This window comes from Pagrus pagrus (assembly GCF_965226575.1).
Source record: "Pagrus pagrus genome assembly, chromosome: 12".
NCBI lineage: Eukaryota > Metazoa > Chordata > Actinopteri > Spariformes > Sparidae > Pagrus > Pagrus pagrus.
Genome location: NC_140196.1, coordinates 15371161 through 15389987, shown reverse-complemented (window position 1 = coordinate 15389987; position 18827 = coordinate 15371161). Strand labels below are relative to the sequence as shown.

The 18827-nt window shown below is 40.2% G+C and overlaps 1 protein-coding gene across 4 annotated transcripts; it reads right to left on the bottom strand.

The window, feature by feature from the left end:
• Window positions 1–1592: 1592 nt before the first annotated feature.
• LOC311266915 (tropomyosin beta chain) lies at window positions 1593–13707 on the bottom strand. 4 transcript variants are annotated; one of them, XM_084369597.1, is made up of 9 exons: window positions 13343–13695; window positions 9853–9978; window positions 4882–5015; window positions 3750–3867; window positions 3577–3647; window positions 3391–3466; window positions 2745–2807; window positions 2595–2664; window positions 1593–1931 (listed from the first exon to the last, which is right to left on the bottom strand). In XM_084369597.1, the coding sequence occupies exons 1-9, from the start codon at window positions 13454–13456 to the stop codon at window positions 1849–1851; spliced, it is 855 nt and encodes a 284-aa protein (XP_084225723.1). In that variant the 5' UTR covers window positions 13457–13695; the 3' UTR covers window positions 1593–1848. The 4 variants fall into 4 exon arrangements, with proteins under 4 accessions (XP_084225723.1, XP_084225725.1, XP_084225724.1 ...); XM_084369598.1 differs by lacking the exon at window positions 1593–1931 and adding an exon at window positions 2177–2407 and having other exon boundaries at window positions 13343–13707; XM_084369599.1 differs by lacking the exons at window positions 9853–9978; window positions 13343–13695 and adding an exon at window positions 6151–6445.
• Window positions 13708–18827: the final 5120 nt, after the last annotated feature.

The window sequence follows — 18827 nt, the reverse complement described above, 5'->3', positions numbered from 1 at the left end:
TAGAATGGCACTCAGTAGAGTGCATACCTCCACCAAGGCCCGACAGTCTCTTTTCATTCAGTCAAGCTTAATCCGACATCAAACTCGATAGCCCTGAATCACACCAAATTTTAAACTACCCGTGAGCCCACCAGAGCTAGCATCAAATTGTACTCACTCATAGATACCAGCCACCTAAATACCCATGATTTTCTTCATTAATAGTTCACTGTGCAATTTTACGCAGTATTATGTGTATTTTCTCAATTGTTTTCATATTTATCATATTTTGTATTTATCAATATATTTCATTCAGCAGGGCAAAGATGCCTCGTAGAGAGCGAGGATTGAAACAAGGAGCTGGGACCAACAAATGTTTGACATTTGGGTTTGAAAAATGACCTAAATGAATAGTTGATCAGCAAAGTTCTTTCGATCGTATAATCAATTAATCGTTGCAGGTCTAGTTCCATGTGCCCCTTTTTAAGTTTGAGCACCTGCCCCGCTAAAGGTCTCTGCACGGCCCTGTCAAGTTAATGGGGTCTATTCAAGACAGAGACCCACCCTTCATTCAAGTTTCACTGAAATCTATTCAGTAGTTTTTGTGTAATCCTGCTGACAAACCAACAAATGAATGAACGCAGGTGAAATCATAACATCATTGGCGCAGGTAATAATGAAACTGAAAGGGGGCCATTTTGCATAATATGTACTTCTATCATTTTAGGATTAACTGTGGAGATCAGTTCCTTCTCCTTTTTGACAAACTAAACCACATGGCCTTTCTCAGCAGATAGAGTTGCTCAGTTGTCTTGGCGGTTGTGTAGTTATCTAGCTACTATGGTTTAGTATTTATTACCTTTGCTCTTATGTGTTCACGAATGTTGTCATAACGATCAAAATGTCTCATTTAGCTAACAGAAAAACTGATGGCCAACATACTACTTTTTGAGAACATCATCATCTTTTAAATTCCAGTTTATAGGATGTAGAGCGATCTATTGGCAGAAACAGAACATAACATTCAAAATCATGTTTTCAATAGTGTATAATCACCTGAAGCTAATAAAAGTTACTTTTTTGTTACATTACAATTAGCCCTTTAGTACAACAGAGGGAGTAGGTCCTCTGCTATAGTACCCCATGTTGCACTGCCACGTTACTACAGTAACCTAGAACAGACAAACCAAACACTGGCTCTAGAGAGGGCCTTTGCACTTTTAGTGGCCAAAGTAGGTTCTTGTTTTTTTGCTTGGAAGGGAAAGGTAAGGGGAGGGGTAATCAGCTAGCTACAATCTACAAATTCACTGCTAGATACCTCTAATTCCTACATACTTTACTTTAACATTCACCCTATGTGGTTATATGTTGTTCAGTCAGTGACAGTCTTTGTGGGACAGAAGGGCCAGCAGCTCAGCAAGATCTCTACTTTCGTGTTTGAGGAATTCAGTCTTAGCCGAGCAGAACAGAAAACACAGAGCATGTTAGCACATGAAGACTAGAGGGTGAGCTCATTCTGCTCCCTTGTGTTGCAACTCTCTGACGCACACACACATACGCAGATCTGAGGACAAACTCAGTCAACCAAACCCATAAAACTCACTTCATCAAAATCATCATCATCAGTTTTATTTGTGCTCAGTTTGGTCTACAACACAATTTCTAGCACCGAAAACTGAATATCATATGGACCCAAAACCATTTTTTAAAAAAGGAAAAAGAAACAAAAAGAACCATAAATATGTAAAAAGGGGTACATTTGTCTTTAAACGGGAATAAGGGTGAAATTACAGAAAATGGATGGCATGTAGAAAAATTTCTTTGACAAAACAAATGTTTTTTTGTTTGTTTGATGTTCTTCTTGGCATTTTACAAGCTGTTGAGCTCCTGCAGTGTTTGGTCCAGGACTTGGTGCATTCCAACGTTCTCCTCTTTTGCAGTCGATAGGTTCTCTGCAATGAAAAGTATCAGCAGATATTAAATGCAATGGGCGTGTCAGTGAACAGATGAATTTATCGCACGAGTGCAATATAAAGATAATAAAATAAGGGTCACATAGAGCACCAAAAGCAAAAGAAAAGAGCTGGCTCATAATATGTAAACCTACAAACTTGGCCTTTTCATAGCGGCTGATAAATATAGAAAGTGACTGTTACAGCTGCAGAGGTGAAAACTGAAATGACAGAAGACAAGAGAGTAAAAGAGAAAAATATCTTTATTGTGCTTTAGTTGAATGCAAAAGGAGCAAGGGGCAGTGAGAGCAAAGGGAGAAGAGAAGAGACAAAGTGCTTCCAATCAGCTGAAGCAACGAGAACGTGACATCATGAGCTTAATGCTTTTAAGGTTTACAAGGTGTTCATATCATTGAGGGCATTATCCAGCTCCTCGCTGATAGCCTTGAATTTCAGCTTCTGAGTGTACAGTTCGTCTGCAGGTCGAAGGGCAGAGAGAGAGCAGGCGGAGGGAAAATGCAGAATTGTGCAGACCATGAAAGGGAATCAGGAGGAAAAAGAGAGAAATCAGATCAGAGATAAAGAATCAGGAAATTAAGAATGATAAAGATTCGAATAAAGTAAAGAAACAGGATTGAAAAGGAGGATTAAAATGAAGTGTACCTTCTAAGTCATCTATGGTCTTTTCCAGCTTGGCCACCGTCCTTTCTGCGAATTCTGCACGCGTTTCCGCCTTTAAAAAGACAAAACGCATATTAATCACCCAGACACAGTTTCCCTCAGAGAATATAGCAAAGGCAGGCATGAACTTACCTCCTTAAGTCTGTCATTCAGGACTTTAATCTCCTCCTCGTATTTGTCCTCTTTCTCAGAGTACTGTAGAGACAGAAAAACACAAGAAATTAATTTCCAGAACAATAAATATGTTTTTGTTCCAAGTTTTCATGCTTAACTCAATGGGTAAGACTTGCTCTAATTAAAGGGTAACTCCACCAACTTTATTTTATTTTTATTTCCCCACTTTTTTGAGGAATACTACTGCATATGTGAAAAAAGTAGTATACAGCCTATTGTGGCTCCAGAGGAAGGTGCATTTAATCTGATAAAACACCTCCAGTGATGCTACTCTGTGGGTAAACTGCATTGTGGGTAATGCATGCACCAGGTTTTGAAGAGGAAGAAGAATGTGCTCTTGCTCTGCTGTATCGACTTTGATCATTTGTCTTTAAATGGTCAGTGAGAACAACAACTTTACCCACAATGCAACTAAGTCACTGAGTGACATCACTGGAGGCATTTATCAGATGACCTGCAGTTTCCTCTGGAGCCACACAAGGCTTTATATGACTTTTTTTCACATATACAGTAGTACTCCTCAAGACTTGTAAACACACTTTAATGTGTAAAATTGGGGTAGTTACCCTTAAACAAATCTTCAGCATAGATTCACAACACTTACCTTATCAGACTGAGCCTCTAGTGACTTCAGGTTGTTGGTGACGTTCTTCAGCTCCTCTTCCAGGTCACCACACTTACTGTATAAGAAGAGAAATATGCAGTATTTAAGTTTTCTGAATGAGTTTGACATTTAGTTGAATGATGCCCGAGAGTGTGCATGTAACTGCATTAATGTATTCATACTTACAGCTCTGCAATCTCTGCCCTCTCTTCTGCTCTCTCCAGCTCACCCTCAAGGATTACCAGTTTACGGGCAACCTGGCATTAAAACGACATAAAGTCACAGTTGAGCAAAAACAGAAACGACATCAGAGTCATGTGAAAACTGAAAGTCAGCTGAAATGTTTTCTGTATCCGCACCTCCTCATATTTGCGGTCCGCCTCCTCAGCGATGTGTTTGGCCTCTTTGAGCTGCATCTCCTGGATCTCCATCTTCTCCTCGTCTTTCATGGCTCTGTTCTCGATCACCTTCATGCCTCTGATGATCAGAAAGACGGACAGGCTTCAGCTCAACAAGACAACACAAATTTGGGCACCAATGTTTTACATTTTCCTTTCCTTATGACCGTTTATGCATATTCTGTGGTTTCAGCCTCAACAATATGCAGATGATGGGATTCTGTTTTTGCAATTTTTGCTGGCATGCTGCTCTCCATGAAAACTAGAAAGCTAGAGTAGCTGTAGTGCTTGGGGTTGTTTTTTGTTCTTTCAGCGCGTTTGTGTTGTATATTGTTTTTTTATGTGTATTTCAAAATGTATGCATGATTGTATGGAGGTTTTATGGTTGTAAATGTGTGTGTAGGAGTATGGATGTATAGGTGCATGTGGATATACTGTATGTATAATTGTATATGTTTATTAGTATGATTATTATTATGATTATGTATAGATATATATTTATCATATTACTGTAAATTCTTCTTCTATTCAATTATCCACTGTAAGTATGAATACTCCTACACTCAAACTCAATCTATGACTAAGCCAGATAGATATTATTGTCATCAGACATAAAACAATGGAAAAAAACAAAACAGAAAATGTACACCTAAACATTTTAAACATTACAAATAACCACCATAACAAGAAATCTATTTTGGCTCTGAAACCATCATAAGAAAAGGATCATAATGTGCAACTGCGTTCACTGGGAGCTATGCGCTCCATTCAATCCGATGAATCACTTTATTCAAACTGAGGATTTTGTTTGAGGGTTTACAGGGGGATGAGGTCATAAAATATGAAGACAGGCAATAAAAGCTTCATTCAGAAAGCTTAATAAAAGCTTTGAATGCAAAGAAAGCTCTGCCACCTCGTCCACTTTATACGACTACAATCCTAGTCTACTCATCTCATTAGGGTCTACTGGACCCTTTGAATCCAAAAATATAGCACAAGTTGTTATGAGTAAACCATGTTACTTCCGACGGATCTCTCTGCAGTTACAAGGTGGTTAAAATCTACGTGTATCAGTTTGTCTAATTATTCTCACCTTTCGCTCTCATCGGCAGCCTTCTCAGCCTCCTCCAGTTTCTGCAGGGCCGTGGCCAGTCTCTCCTGAGCGCGGTCCAACTCCTCCTCCACCAGCTGGATCCTGCGGTTCAAAGATGCCACATCGCCCTCCGCCTACAGCAACAAGGAGAGGAAGAGAGAGAGAGGTCACAGGTCAGAGGTCAGCCAGGAAACATGTTGCTGCCACAAGAGGGAGGATAGACCGACTGAGCTGCACGTTGGAATCCAGCCATACAATATGAAATCATTGATTTTTTAAAAAGGGTTTTCTGGCTTTGAGTGTCTCACTAATACTGCACTTGGGTTTGGTTGCCTTGCAGTCAAACGGTCCGGTGTCTATTTGTTCTATAAGTTATACGTTTTATAACTCCCGTTTTCTCTTTACTTCCTGTCCAGCGCGTCAGATTTCTTACATGTAATCAGTTTCGGTCTTAATGGCCGTGATGAGTTCTGGACTTTGAAGCTTGTACAGACACTTTGAGAACTGCTGATGTAGAACAGCACGGCAGATTTAACCCTGACATATCTGAGGCCGTCTGTAATGTAAACCCATGTATGTTCGGGGGACAGCAGATTGCTTCTCCTCCTCGGCCTGTTTCCTGTGAGACCGATATCACAGATAACCAGTCTGCTCTCTTCTTCCTGTGTGGAGGCTGAGGAGGAGGAGGAGGAGGAGGAGGAGGAGGAAGGATTGCAGCTCCTAATTTCAGATAATGTGCCAAATGTTGTTAAGTCAAAAAAGGACGAGCAGAGACAAAGACAGCTGGATGCTTGACAAAACAGGAAGGAACCATTTTCCCACTGTCTTCCATGAGTTTAAAACATAACCCTGCCTCTGTATTTAATGTTTAAGCAACCACGCTGACAGTTAATGTAATACCGAGGGGCCCCCGTCGGTTTTCAAGGTGTTCGTGACGATATAGGGCGGGTTTCAGTTAGATAACACAGCCGAACAAAAGTCGACCAGGGAGTGTCGCTACAATGATGCCTCAAGTTCCCATAAGCGCTTAAATCGACTACATTGACACATAAGAAGATAAAAATTACACATTTACAAATGGGATACGCAGCGGAAGTTATAAATTCCTCCAGGGGCGTTGTACGAGTATCATTACCGCTACCTGTTCGACCAATACTGCGTGTAAGTTCTTAACAATCCCCACCAAAAGATGATCGACAGGCATGCGAGGAGTACAGATGAATGAGAAGAAATGAGAATGAAGTTGGAGAAACGATAGGATGATCTCACTTTTTCGCGCAGTTCTCGCTCAGTGTCCAACTCCCTTTGTACCGCCAGTTCACGCTCCTCTGCCTCATCAACTTGTAGCTGGAGGCTCTGGATTTTCTTCTTTACCATCTCCATGATTGCGATTGCCTCGTTTCCTCAAAAGCGACGAAGGAGCACCAAAAAACAGTGTAGCTAGACTCCTTGAAAAGTCTACGATTTGCGTCAAAGTTTCAAGCTCCGAGGAAAACTTTTTTTTTTTCCCTCTCGGGCAGGAAGTCAGGGACGTGCAGTGTTGGGATGGGGGGGGAGAAAAAAAAAGGGCAGGGAGTTTTCAGGAAATTTATGGCGAGATCGTCCAATCCTGTGAAGAAGCCTGGTCTCGGATGACATCACAGGATTTAGGAGGGGACGGCACTGCTCTTTTCCTCCACAAAAGAGGTGTGTAAAAGTCAAGAGAGCCTGGAGTTTTCTATTGTGGACTTATATGGCAAACGTAAGGTGTTGCTTAGGCTGCATTTTTCCCCGCTCTGATTGGAGGCAGATCAAGTGAGGAAGAGTGCATCTGATTCACCAGTCTGATTCAAGATGTATGAATGTGGATCATGACGCATGGCTGGATTTGTTTTTTTGGTGGAGGATTAAACAGTGGAAGTAGGCCTATGTGTGCGTAAAAAAAAAGAGAAATCCAAAAGGCCATAGATTTACTTCTATGAGGGGGGTGGTTCAGGGTGGGGTGGGGCGGTAATAATCCTCTTCAACAGGGGTTGATGACCTGCAGTGGACCGGAATGTAAATTGATTTGGTTGCAGACATGACCGGCAGCCATCGGGTGGCGACACATTCCTTCAGCGCCCCCTTCTGCCACCACCTCCTCTTCCTCCTCCTCCTCCTCCTCCCCCTCCTTACTTTTCATCTCACTGCAGTTATTTTCTCCTTCTGTCCTCCTTGTATCACATTTATACGTATCAGCATCCCTCATAACGCATTAGAGGAAGATGTAGACGTGGATAAACCTGCAAAAAGTAGATCTGTGGGCATCTGATGGGTCATCAGAGACAGAAATCACTTGTAATCTGACCTTTAACCTTTGGGGCCTTATCTCACCTGCTTTCACTGGTAGTTTAAGACACACTGTCTGGACTATTTTCATTTGATTATATATATATTTAGTTCAAGTTTGGTCTAATTGTCAAAGCTGAAGCATTAATAGATTATCAGCAAATTCATCAGCATCATCAGCTTTGTGTAGCCTAAAAGTAACACAAATAAAATGTGGGTTTTTTTGGTCTGTTGGTCAGACAAAAGATGTCGTGCTATATTTTAGGGAACTGGTGGTAAATGTAATATTTTTTAAAGAGTTCAGTCCTTTTTGTTTCCCCAGAAACAGCCGTTACATCACCCTGTTCAAAAACCACCAGACTTCATTGAGAAAAACCTTAATTTTACCTTGCAGAACACAGGAGTTGCTGGGTACCGCCGCTTCAATCAGTTAATTTGTTTGTGTTACTGTGTGACCTCACTGCAGTTATGTTCTCCTTCTGTCCTCCTTGTATCACATTTATGTGTATCAGCATCCCTCATAAGCAGTGTGAAACACATTAGAAGAAGATGTAGACGTGGATAAACCTGCAAAAAGTAGATCTGTGGGCATCTGCTAGGTCATCAGAGACAGAAATCACTTGTAATCTGACCTTTAACCTTTGGGGTTTTATCTCATCTGCTTTTACTGGTAGTCTTAGAGACACTGTTGTGTGGGTTTAATTTTAGTGTAATGGTCAAAGCTGAAACAATAACTAGCAAATTCATTAGCAGCTCTTTTGTCTATGTGATGAGAATTTGCTGCTTTATGTAGCCTAAAAGTAAGAGATTAATAGATTAATTGGTCGGACAAAATAAGGCCTGCTATAATTTAGGGAACTGGTGGTTATTACGATATTTTTAAAAAGTAAGATCCTTTTTGTATCCCCAGAAACAGATGTTATATTGCTCTTTTCAAATACCCAAGATCCTTCTCTTTGTCAGTGTTTTGTTTTATTTATCTATTTAAAAAGAAAAAAAAAAAGATAGAGGTTGATGAAATCTTAAGTTAAGAGCTAAAAATTAAACCACAAGGTATGGTTTACATTTTGTACCATGTGCCCTTCTCATTTTGATATAATCATTATTAAATCAGGTAGTCTCACTGAGATTAAGATCTCTTTTTCAAGAGCACAAGCACACAATCAGCAACTGAGACGACGCAATCAATAATCAATCAAGAGAAAAAATACAATGAGTTAATTAAGTTAATTAAGTTAAAAGACTCCAGGTTGAGGGTCATTTGCAGCTCATTCCACTTAAAAGGTGCATAACACCTAAACCCTCTACATAAGGGATATCAGAGGTCAAGTACTGGATCATGTACTGTAGTTACTTAAGTGTTTTAAGTGTTACATTTTAGTAATTATGCACCTGCACAACACAACAAGAGCTCTTGTTACTCCTGGGTGATGCATTGTCCTATCAATTTGAGACGAGAAAGAAGAAAATCATTGTGTCACTGTTAAAACCACATCAGAAAAGTATTTCTGGTGTCATATAAATAATATTGCTCCTTTTTCTGCCCTTAAAAACAAACTAAGTCCAGTCTGTCTGTCTCCAGATTTTTCCACTGAACCTTTTGCTTTAGATAAAAGACAACATCTGATCCGATCTCGTCTTTTCCAGGTGAGATATTACTGTAAAAAAGAGGTCGTAAATGAAGTGGGATGCTCTCTAAAGGTGACCGGTCATTCACCATTGTTTCAGTTTCAAGTACTGTAAGTCCAGACAGAGCAGAGTGTAATATCTCCACCCCAAAAAAGGCCAGAGCATTGATTTCATTAGACACTGCAGTATGGGGTTCTCTGTTTGCTTAAGCCGCATTCCTGGGATTCCTGGTGGGCTGCAGGCTGGCCGAGTTTCGTCTGTGCTTGAGAAATAGCTTAGTTGCAGAGCGCAGTCAGACACCAGTAACTCAGTGATTTTCAACACTATCTGGGTTAGTAGAGTCATTTCAGGACTCTTTTCAGGGTTTTTAGATCTACGCTGTGGTTGATCAGTAGGTGTTGGGTAGCAGATCGAAAGTAGGAATGCAGTGTAAATTGTTTCCGGCATATTGTATAGTACAGTACCAGTCTGTACGTGATAGACAGAAGGGGATTTTTAAATTCAATCTCATGGTTGAATTGCCGGCTGACTGAATTCTTTTATGCCCTTTTTTTGTTAAAATTGTAGAAACAAAGGGACTTTTAAAGATCGTGCCCTCAGTTTACATGATTATAACTGGACACTTAACTAAAAAATGTTTTTATTTATTATATTTTCTTAATATCAGTGGTTTAACCACTCTGCTGCTGTGTTTCGTCACCCTAGAAATGAGCAAGCGTTACGGTAAACCCATAAGACGAGTCCAGGCATGGCCTTTTTTGGGAGTGTAAGCAGGGGAAGCAACACTCAGACTGAGTGTTATCAGCCCTTAATTCAGCAGTATTTCTGAAGAAAGTCTCAAGAAAGTTCAAATGTTCTGTCAACAAAGCCTGCATTTAAGTCTACCACTGGTCCTTTTTTCAGTCATGGGGGATATTTAGTTCGGCCCATCTAAAAGAGTGGTGATCAATACCCACACTGAAACTTATAAGTTGTGGTGTCCCACCGTGTAATGTGGCTAATGTGTTTCAGATGGCGACTTTGTGGTTAACTCACATCTGTGGCCTTCTTCTCCGACAGTTCCAGTTTCTCCTGAGCATCCTTCAGGGCCTCCGAGTACTTGTCCAGCTCATCCTCCGTTCCCTTCAGTTTCTTCTGCAGACCAAGCAGCTCATCCTCCAGCTGAAAGAAGACGAATAGAGAGAGTCATGAAGGATAACAGCAAAACCAAACCACGCTTTTGCTCTTTAAAAAAGTCCACAGACCTGCCAATGGGTCTGTGAGGTTTAGGTACAGTCGTGCTTTGAACTCAGGGTTGGAGAGAAACAGGTAATATGTAATTGGGATCAGTTCCCAAAATTAAATTACTATTAGTCCAGACTACATTTGAGAACATGTATAATTAGATTAGAGTTATGTTGTCAAGGATTACTTGATTACATTTTTGATTATGACTGTAAAATATGTAATTTTGTTTAAAACAGCACCCACATGTTGTAGTACACACAGTACACCTGCAAGTGCTTGAATACAAAAAATGATTTGTAGTGGAGTACAATATTTCCAGTGTTTGATCCAAAAGTATTCAGATTAGATTGAATCTTTTTATAATCCAGTGGATTAAGATACTAATTACAAAAAATCCATGTGATTTCTACTCAGTGGCTGACTCCATTTGAAAGTGATCTGACCCAGTCTTGCTTGAGCTGAATGATGACACACTCACAAGGATTATTGCAATGAGCTGACGTCTAGCAGGTATAATGTTGACATCACCAGGGCTGCCGACACGTGGGGAACACCAGGTCAGTTGTCCTGGGCCCTGGGTCATGGGAGGGCCTGAACCCTTACAATAATCTTCTGATGGGGCCTTTGGAGATTATCTTGTCCACGGTACAAGCAAGACTATTCATGGCCCTGTACACCATTTTAGTTTAGTTCAGCTGGGGCTGATGGGAGTCTCAGTGTTACAGCTGTTGGTTATAAACCAAAGTATTTGACAAATTAAAAAACTTAAAAGTCAGAGGACCACCAAAGTTATTGCTGTCTATTCTCAATAGACATGAATTTCTACACCAAATCTCCTGGCAATCCATCTGATAGAGATATTTTACTTAAAACCACAAATATAAACCCAGTGTTGTAAAAAGTACCCAAAGTAACTAGTAACTTAAGTTAGCAAATAATTGCAGGGCGTTAAAAGTACAACATTTGCATCCAAAACGTAGTGAAGTGGAAGTATAAAGTAGCAGAAAATGGAAATTCTCAAGTACAAGTACCCCAAAATTGTATTTGAGTAAAGTACTTGGGTAAATGTACTTAGTTACATATAAACCTTATGGTGGCATGTGAAGAAACATCAGGGGACCACCAGTATCGTTAGGATTCATCGTCTGGGAACTGTGAATGTCTGAACACAATTTCAGGGCAATCCATCTTATAGTTCATTAAATATTTATCCCTGGCAGCAAAGTGATTGAATGAGTAGAAACTTTGCTAGCACACATAATTATTCAGCTCCCACTGTTCTTGATAATGAACAGAACCTGCTGTCAAATGTTTTCATCAGGACTATTTCTTCAGTAGAAAGTGAACTGTCGATTTTGAGTTCTGTGGATCATCAAGAGCGTCTGGGACATTGTTTCTGAGGCAAATTGCTGCTGAATTTTTAAAATTCTTTTGTAATTTGGGTGAACCGATCCTTTAATTGCTGCTGGAGCCTGCTGTCTGTAATGTCTGTTGATACTGAGTATTAGTTTTGTGTATTTTCAGTGTGTTCCATCAGCCCAACTCGTCGTGCCAAGAATAGCAAAGAAAGCATCTCTTAGCGCTGCTGGTATCTCCGCCATCCAAACAAACTAAAGAGCTCCGCATAATCTTCTAGGATTTCATGCTGCCTGCTCCTTGATGTGGAAGACATGCTGAGGGTCCATGTGTGCAGTGCCACTGACAACTGTCACTCCTTGTGTGCTCTCTGAGGGTATGATCGGGGCATTAGCCAACAGATACAGGATTCTTTCCACTTGCTTTACTGTAGCTCCCAGCTTTGTACAACTGCCTGCTCTCTGGCATTCCTCTCGTACCGCCGAGATGATGAGACCACCTCCCACCGTGCAATAATTGCCTCTATTTAGAAACCTCAAATATCCTATTACATCTCTGGATTCTACTTCGCTTGTATCAAGTGGTACAAGTAAGCTATCATTAAGTTAGCTGTTGAAGTATCAAGCTGTCTGAGGCTCTCGCAGTTCAGCACCAAATATGGATGTTTGGAATTTGTGAGGTTTCCTTTGACTTTAAATTCAGATAAGGATGCTGGGAAATGCAGTACTCTCCCAGAGAAACTGCTGCCGTGGAGTGGATGTTTTAACTTCTGGTTGTTTCGCCCTCTGGTTCACGGTGGATAACATGTCCAGCAGTTGGCACTCTGCCATTCTGTTTGTGCATCCCTGTGGACATCCTCCACCACCTCCACCCGCCCACCAACAGACCAGGCCCAGGGGCTCAGTATCAGCTGCTCTCTGTTATTCAGCATTTGGTGCCTTTGGGAAATACTCGACATTTCATGTTGAGCCCCTCTGTAGCCTGCACAAGTGGTTTGGTATTTATTTATTTGCTTTAGACCACATTATCAGTATGTTAATCTGAGATGTGACTATCAAATTAATCGCATCAAGCTGATCTAACAAAATAATCCCACCGGTAAATTCAATTTGGTTTTTCAGAGGATGAAAGAGACTTTCAACTGGAAACTATTTCCAGCTTTGGTGTCACAATAACCTATTTCAAGATAGGGCTTTGCAATATGCATGAAATCAATATCACAACCTTATAAATAATACTTTTTGATATCGATGATAAAGCAAATATGAACAAAATCTTATACAAAATAAGCCACTTTTTCCATTGTTATACAGTACATCACACAAAAGTATTGTAGGTACTTTCTAGTTATAGTCAGTGATGGAATGTAAGTTGAGTAAGTAAATTTACTCAAGTATTGTACTTTTTGACAATTTTGAGGTACTTTCAATTTTCTGTAACTTTATACTTCCACTCCACCACAACTTACAGGCAAATATTTTGAAAATTTAAGTAACTTTGCAGATTACATGGTCGACCTGTAGTATACAGTTTCTAGATACATGTAAATATATTTATACTTTACTTTTACTTGTACTTTTAAATGCTCAAGTACATTTAATATCAGATATTTTAAGACTTTTACTCAACTACTATTCATATAGATGACTCACTTCTTTACATTTACTCAAGTATAATGTTTGGGTACTTACAACACTGGTTCTAGTTTGCTTACATTAATTCATCTGGACAACAATATCTATATTATTGCTGTAGCTCTCCTTTTTACTGATATATTATTTTATGGTATATAACCTCTATATAATAACATTAAGTACTTTATCATTTTGCTTTTCAGTCTTTTTAAAGCTCACATATCGTCCTCATTCAAGAGGACACATTTCCCTGTCAGGAGATCACATCCATCACGTGTTCCAATTAAAACTCATCAGCCTCGTCTCACCTGCTTGCATTTATCCTCCGCTGCCTTCTTGTCGGACTCAGCCTGCTCTGCCCTGTCGATGGCGTTCTCCTTGTCCAACTTCAGCATCTGCATCTTCTTCTTGATGGCCTCCATGGTGACAGTTGGGTCTCAGTGGCTTCAAAAAAAGAAAGTTTTTTATCTCTTTGGGTGAAGAGCTGGTGCAGATGTTCGGATGAAGACGCCTCTCACGAGGTTGAAGAAGAAGGGGAGCAGCCAGCAGATGCAGAGAGGAGGAGAGAGGGAGTGAGAGGAGAGGAGAGGAGAGGAGAGGAGGATGCAAACTGAGAGTCGGAGGAGCTCGATGTGATTTAAACTTGACTGGAGGTTTGGAGACAGCCCCAGTCTCTTGTGACAGCCCTTTCCCACCGTTCACCCCTTCAACCACTCCCCGCCTTGGCTACTCTATACTGTGCCCCCCTCCCTAATCTAAACTTCACCTCTTGAAGGCTCTCTGGGGGGACAGAGTGGTGTCGATGTGTTGGCAATATCCAGCCTATCTCCTTATTTGACTCATGGCCTTTTTGTTTTGGACAGAACAGGAGAGGAATAGCAGATATGAAGGAAGCAGATTGATCCAGACATCAAAAGGGCATTGTTCACATTTGTAATATGAGTTACTGTAGCTTCATTTTTCTCCCCCCTTTGGGCTGCATGTCTATATGCCTGTGTTCTTACTTAGGAATGTTCAAATTGATGTTAATACCAGAGTTGGTTAGAGAGGGACATAGTTTTCATTCTACCACTGAATGAAAAAGGGCTGTATGGAAAATGATCCAGCCAAAGAAAATTCGGGGAAAGAGCTGTCTGCGTGTGATCTACACCAGGCAGCCGGAGCTTTACAGTCGAGCTGCACAGACATAAACCATAGGTCTGCTGCAATTAACATCCTCTTAATTACTATTGGTCTGACAGATCTTAATTTAGTTCTGCTTACTGTAATTTGTGTGGCGCGAAATATAAAAAGCAATGGCGGGGGGATGCAACTTGTGTTATTGAGATGTTTTCCAGGACTATGATTGTATGCACTTATGAGATATTGGGAAAGTAGGTCATGCATCCATTCACTTCATTCTTTTTATTTGCAGATTGAAGTTTATATCAGACTTCAAACTGTAAGAGAAGCAAAATAGAATAATGTTGGTTGATATTTATGTTTTTATTTTGTATAATTTAGGATTTATATTAGAATTATCGGAGTGAGTCTGACAGGCATATGTCTGTCCATGTGTGTGTGTTTGTGCGCACTGATGACATCAGCACTAATGGACCTGTCTGCTTGCTTTCAACTCTTCTGTGCCAGCTGCCCCGGCTAAAAATAAAGGTTACAAGGAAACTCACAAGAACAGTGAGGCATACAGAATCCATTTAAGTGACATCTGAAGATAAACTTGGGCAAATGCATCATGTGTTTTTCATGTTGCATTGCCGCTGTTGCAGTGTGTCTAACCTTGTTTGTCGTTATTCCTTATAGAGACGTTTTCTTGGTTGTACTTTGGCACAGAGGACAGTGTCCAAGAAGAGTGAAATGAAGCAGTGATTTCTGAAGGCACTTTGGGTTTTGAGGTGCATATTGATTTTGAGCAATAAGAAAATGTGTATTAGCATTTTTTCCAGGAAAACTAAAGGATTACATTTTTATGTGGTGAGAAAATATCTGCTTTAGTATGAGTATAGTTAAGGATAGTCAGTGCATGTCATGTTGGTTGAGATCTTTTGGAAAGAGGTTAGGAGCAGTTGTGCAAGGATGTGTTTCAGAAGTAGGATCATCTTGAGGAAAACTGCCAAATTGAATGCCGACAGATAAACAGATCCAGAAATCTTCTCTCTTCTCTTTGCAAGTTTGGGATTAATAGCACTGTATGTGACTGATAGAATTCTTCTCAGCAGGGGAGGGAAACCGTAGCCTTTTTTGGCATTTTTGTTTTATGAAAGTGGTGGCAGTTAGATAGCTTTTAAATCCTGGGGTCAACACAAGCTTACATCATGACCGGCGATGATAAAGAGTGGTGACTGTGTGCCTTATTTGGTCTGTCGGGATGCTGGCTGCACACTGTGTTATGCTCAGATACAAATATTGATCTTGGTGGTGTTTTCTGTTAATACAATTCTTTGACTTTTCCGGGTTGTATAGTGAGGGGAAGGGGGGCTTGGAGCAGAACCAGCAGAGGAGAGTGAGAGAGGAGGTAAGGGAGAGAGAAATAGAGACAGAGTGAATCAGATGCGGAGTGAGAGAAATCAGAACCCTCCCACAGGAAACCGAGCTAAACTCCTCTTCTCCTTGTATGGTAAAAATTCCCCCAAAAGCCACAGGATCGCCTTGGGAGTAGAGTCAAAGTCCTGCTAAGTATAAATCACAAAGCCATGGGAATGGTGGAACAGATTAGAGTGTGCATGAGCTCTACCATGAAGACTACAACTAGTACAGTTTTAGTAGTCTTGAGTGCTTCATGTCATGCAAGCGACATGTGGACACTGATGTTACAGTTCAGTCTTCAATGTTGCGACTGTTTGATCGGTTTTACACACCACACATGTATTTGTCAAAGAAATCATTGTGAAGAGACGATCTTTGACATCTTATATTGCAAAATGCGCTTGAGCAACACCTGCACATTTATCAAGTATGTAACACCTATGTGATGCACTGACTCACAGTGTACTCAAACAAGCCCATTTGGCAAGGAGAGTGAACACACGTCAGCTCTGCTCTTAGGCTTCTGCACAAACATGTCCATTAACTACGCAATCACATCCAGGGATCCTAAACTACAGCCCCACACACACAAACACTGTGTGTATGTGTGTATGGCGGTGGCTGAGGGAAGTGGCAGACTGTTATATTTGGCTCTGTAGCTCAGTCCAGTTGGATCTACGACTTCTGACAATGTCTAGACTCCATCTTACGAGCCAAGGGATCAGGGATCTGTCACTCTGATGGGACACAGTTGTCTTGCTGCTGAAAGGCTTTTCACGGCAGCGAGGGGGTGGCGTTTTCGGAAGAAAATAAACTGGGTTGGTAGTCAGTCATCACTCATAGTACGGATTTTTTTTCTGTCCCTGCTTCAATTACCTCAATATTTACCCTTATCAAATGTCAATGCTCCCAAAACTGCTTAGCTGTTCATTTGTATTATTTTATATGTCTTATCCTTCATCACTTTACATCCCAGCCTCTGTTCACAATGCACAGAGGTGAAAAGTACCAGCAGTTAGTGTGCTTAAGCAAGTTATTTTAATGGTAAGCCTGTGCTACCTCAATAAATTCTCCAGTGACTGCGTATTGTAATACAGTGACATATCACTCAGTGGTATATTTTTAGATACATGAAGCAGAGTCCTTTCTACTTATGTTTCAGGAGACTTTTCACCTCTGGTGAAGTCAGGATTTGTTTCTTGGGGGCCGTTTAAGATGTTCACATCAGCAGTTATAGTCAGTTAGATGATCTAGTTAGTCAAGTTTCAGTGTAAATATAGGATATGGGTCATATCAGCGGTTATGACAGTGAAGATTTGCTCAAATGCAGTGCAGCAGAATAAGTGTCTGAGTTCAATTTGAGTGGATTTAAACACACAGATTTGCATTTATTCAGTGGAAATACATAATGAGTTGCTGGCTGTGTAAGATTCACAACAAGAGGTGGATAAGAAAGGATATGAAAGCCTGCTAACTGATGGCACAAAGTATGTGGAAAGCCTGTCAATACTTGTTGAATATATTTATTGGTTTCCATATTTATCCACAATAAATAAGGACACAAAAAGCAAAAACAAAAGAGACATATAGACACAAACACAGAAGGAAAACATTAAGAAAAAAAACAAATGAAATGTATGTAATTCATAACTCTGTAATGCATAAACCACATTTCTTCATCAGAAAGTACAGAGTTGATCGGGTAACTTGGTTTCTGAATAGTGCATAAAGCATCCACATTTTACTTGGACTGTCTGTTTGGGATTTTTAGTAGCATACGTCAGTTTTTCCATGGCCAGGCAGCTTGAGAGGCTATTCAGCCATTGATTAATAGTTTGTGCTTTGGATTTTTTCCCCATTGAAAAGCAATGCAATACTTTGCCGGGAGGAGACAAATACTGACAAGTTTTAGCTAAGAAGCGAGTTAAAGAACCAATTTCAGATAAGGCCTGTGTTATTTTTAACCAGAAAAAAATAACAGAAACATCTACAACACATCCACATACAATGCACCCACAAAGTTACTGGATTATGTTAATTCAAATCTGTGTAAAATACTTTGGTGTTCTTGTGGTATAGGCTTGTTTTTTGTGGCCTTGGCTTTGTCATTTTGTTACAATTTGTAGAAATCTTAATGCTACAATATAAAATGATACACAGTAGTCTGCTTCTAACTTTTGCTGCAATCGTTTGTGGAAGGTCGTTTCCTGGTAACATGACTACCCCCTTGTGCACAAAGTAAAATCTATCAAGAAATTTTCAGAGTTTCGTGTGGAAAGACTTGACTGGCCTGCAGAGAGCTGTGAGCACAAACTCATCAAACACCTTTGAGGTGAACTTGAACGCTGACTGTCATCCAGACATTATTAACTAACATCAGGGCCAAACCTCACTAATGCTCTTGTGGCTGAGGGGGAACAAATTCCTGTTGAAATCATGTAGAAAGCCTGAAGACGGACACTGGTGGCAACAGAAGTGACATTAAGTAATACAAATTTAAAATCTTTAAAAATTAGTCTGATATGCACACTCCAATGAAAATGTATGTAATTTCTTCGTAGTCACTTGATTTATTTGATAGTCTTTGCTCTCTTTGATATTTTTATTCTTGTTTGTGTTTCTTCAGATTATATCTTAATTGCATATGGTTATATTTATGTTTGTCCCACATGATATTCCATACACCACAACCTTATGAGGTTTCATTGCATTTTTATCTGAACAGCTGAGCAGTGACGCTTACAAACTGTGTGGTGCAGATCAGCCATGCATCCAGTAGGGGGTGCTACAGGATAAAAACATTTTAAAAAAAAACAATGTTGATGACAGGAAAGACACAGGTTACTGAAACACTATTCAGAAATCCTGGATGCTTCTTAAGACTGCTTGAAATGTGTCCATTGAAGAAATGCAAACTTAAGACTGTTTGAATCTATTTCTGATCCATCCAGTGTGTTCTATCAGAATAAATGAACATTGCACTTCAGATCATTCACTCCTCTAAATTCATATTTACAACACATTGATAATATTACACACCATTCAGTCATTCCTTCCTCCAAACTTTCATTTTTTGTCTGATGTTGTGTCTATAAGGTAAAACATCAGCCATTAATTACAGAGAGATCTTTGTGAGGAAATGTCTTGAAAACAAATATTTCAATACTTTTTTGTGGGTAATGTTCTGGATTGAAAAGCACATTTGTCCTACTTCTGTCTGGAGCACTACACCCTCCCGTCCCATAGGGGGCGCTCGTCAGAGGCATGGAT

Excerpts from the sequence above, each read along its gene's own strand:
- LOC311266915 (XM_084369598.1), bottom strand. The coding sequence starts at position 13,456 with ATGGAGGCCATCAAGAAGAAGATGCAGATGCTGAAGTTGGACAAGGAG. Across the intron at positions 2,665-2,744 it reads TGAATGACAGACTTAAGGAG|GCGGAAACGCGTGCAGAATT; the intron begins GTAAGTTCATGC and ends GTCTTTTTAAAG. Across the intron at positions 2,408-2,594 it reads GACCATAGATGACTTAGAAG|ACGAACTGTACACTCAGAAG; the intron begins GTACACTTCATT and ends TTCGACCTGCAG.